Source organism: Echinops telfairi, unplaced genomic scaffold (assembly GCF_000313985.2).
Source record: "Echinops telfairi isolate 266 unplaced genomic scaffold, ASM31398v2 ScPeMD7_70;HRSCAF=299, whole genome shotgun sequence".
NCBI classification, from domain to species: Eukaryota; Metazoa; Chordata; class Mammalia; order Afrosoricida; family Tenrecidae; genus Echinops; species Echinops telfairi.
Window position 1 is genome coordinate 62,756,393 of NW_022103968.1, and position 2,108 is coordinate 62,758,500.

The following is a 2,108-nucleotide window of genomic DNA, read 5'->3' on the forward strand; positions in this document are numbered from 1 at the left end:
GCCGGGCTCAGGCATCCTGGGCGTTTTCTGGGTATTTACCTGGGTGGGAACCTTTGTGGGGATCCTGGGTCTGGATTTGTGTGGTCTCCTGGGGGCGGGAAGTTCAGCACCAGCCTCATCCTGATTCGCTGGGATGGCGGACTAGGGGTGGGGTTTGATATCTGGGAGTGTAATCTGAGATCTCAAAAGGCAACAAGAACCATTTCTTGACTACTCTGGCAGGTCTACGCGGGCCGAAGCGAGAGTTTAAAGCTTTAGAAGTACACAATCCTGATTCCCTTTTGCAGCGGCAAGGCCGGAAGAGGAAGATGCCTAGCTCGGACTTGCTGATGTTGGTGAGTTTGCCAGCACCCTTCTTAAGTAGTTTAGCTCAGGTTTATTTTAGTCCGAAGGATCGGAGAGGACACACAGGAGGACGGACTTCTGATACTTGTGTTGGGAAGTCAGAGCCCTCCCACCGCTTTTTATTACGTGCTCAGCAGTCTTGGACATATCTAAAACTTCAAACTTCCTAACTGCTCGCTTCTCATTCTTCCAGGGCGCGTTTTGTTACATTTTGTAACTGTTTCCCAAACGTAAGAGTTTGGGAAACTCCCTGCAAGGCATAGGGAGCACATCTCTTGTCTAGAGGTGAAGGAGCACCTGTCACAGTGCTGATTGTAGAGAGCGTTTACCTAATGGGGCTTGAATGGGACCAGTCCTGCCCTATAGGATAGGGTAGAACTGCACCTGTGGCTCCCCGAGGCTTGAAGGGAGTAGAAGGCCCCATATCCTTTTCCTACAGAGTGGCTGGTGGTTTCGAACTGCTGACCTTGTGTTTAGCAGCCCAGTTCATGACCCACTACGCCCCCAGGGCTCTTAGCATTCTGCTTGTGATAAGGAAAAAGCTAGGGTTATAGTGTTTCTGGGTTTTTCCTTTTTCCGTGAGCCACTCTTCTGAGTCTGAAATCTTTCTGTGCAAGAGTTGTGATTTTTAAAAACAATCTCCAACCTTCCCTTTAACTGTCCGGAGAGTAAGTTGGTATCATGGGGAGATTGGAGAAAATGAACAGTAAGGATTTCTTACATTTTCTGTTATGGAAAAATCTGTAATGTCTGTGTGAGAGGGGTAAAAGAGGGACTCAGGGTCGTGGTTCGTTCTGGTTGGCAGTGATTTTAGGTGAGACAGGGAAATTCTTGAGTTAAACAAAGATCCTGATGAACAAGTCCCCTAACAGAGTTTCTTGCCCCAAATGTAATGAATTTCTAGTAGATAATAAGCCAGAAAAACTCCCATCTAACTTACTGCCATCATGTCAATGCTGGCTCATATGGATCCTATAGGACAGGGTAGAACTGCCCCTGTGAGTTTCTGAGACTGTAACTGTTTACGGGAGTAGAAAACCCTATCTTTCTCCACACAGTGGCTGGTGGTTTTGAATTGTTAACTTTTCAGGTTACCAGGCCTACTGGTAACCACAGACTCCTAGATAATAAACAGCCTTAGGTAATTTTTAATCTTGGTACCAGAGCATTGTTTATATTAGAAAATTAGAACTATAGATGATTGGGAGAAAGCACCCCCCACACACCCCTGTAATTCCTTCGCTCAGGTTAGCACTCTTGGTAGCTTGCAGGGCTAATGCTTTATGACTTGTCATAATTGACAGTTTGTTTTTCCTCTTACATGCAGGGGCTTCCATAAAGTCCATGGAAAATGAACATTATCTTTTAATTCCATTTCCCACAAAGTTTTTGCCGCCCCCTCATTGACCAGTATATTTATGGGAATTGCACATTGCTATATGTACGCAGGAGACCTCCATATACAGAGAAATGCTTTTTACTTCTTGGGCCTCAGAGTTCCCGGTAGCAGAGCAATGATGGCTTTTATTCAGAATGCTAACTTGGGGATAGTTGTGTCTTAAAGTAATAGCCACCGTTACCTTTCACTTCCTTATCAGAACATGTAGAACATTTAGGGACGTTGCTTTGGTGGTTGCCTGGAGATCTGACTGGGCCCTGACATCTGTCACTTGCTGACGGTACTTGCTGAATGAGGCCCTCCCTTCCTTGAACTGTGCAGGGCTGTGTAGGATGAACAGTAAAGAAGGATCGGGGCAGGATTC

The 2,108-nt window shown here is 46.0% G+C and overlaps 1 protein-coding gene across 1 annotated transcript in view; it reads left to right on the forward strand.

The window, feature by feature from the left end:
• Positions 1–164: 164 nt before the first annotated feature.
• LOC101663178 (sphingosine-1-phosphate lyase 1) overlaps positions 165–2,108 on the forward strand; it is a gene marked incomplete at its 5' end in the record, with an annotated part of 65,351 nt that continues 63,407 nt past the window's right edge. Inside the window, 1 exon segment of the mRNA XM_004701147.2 lies at positions 165–335. Coding sequence (XP_004701204.2) covers positions 165–335 — 171 coding nt within the window.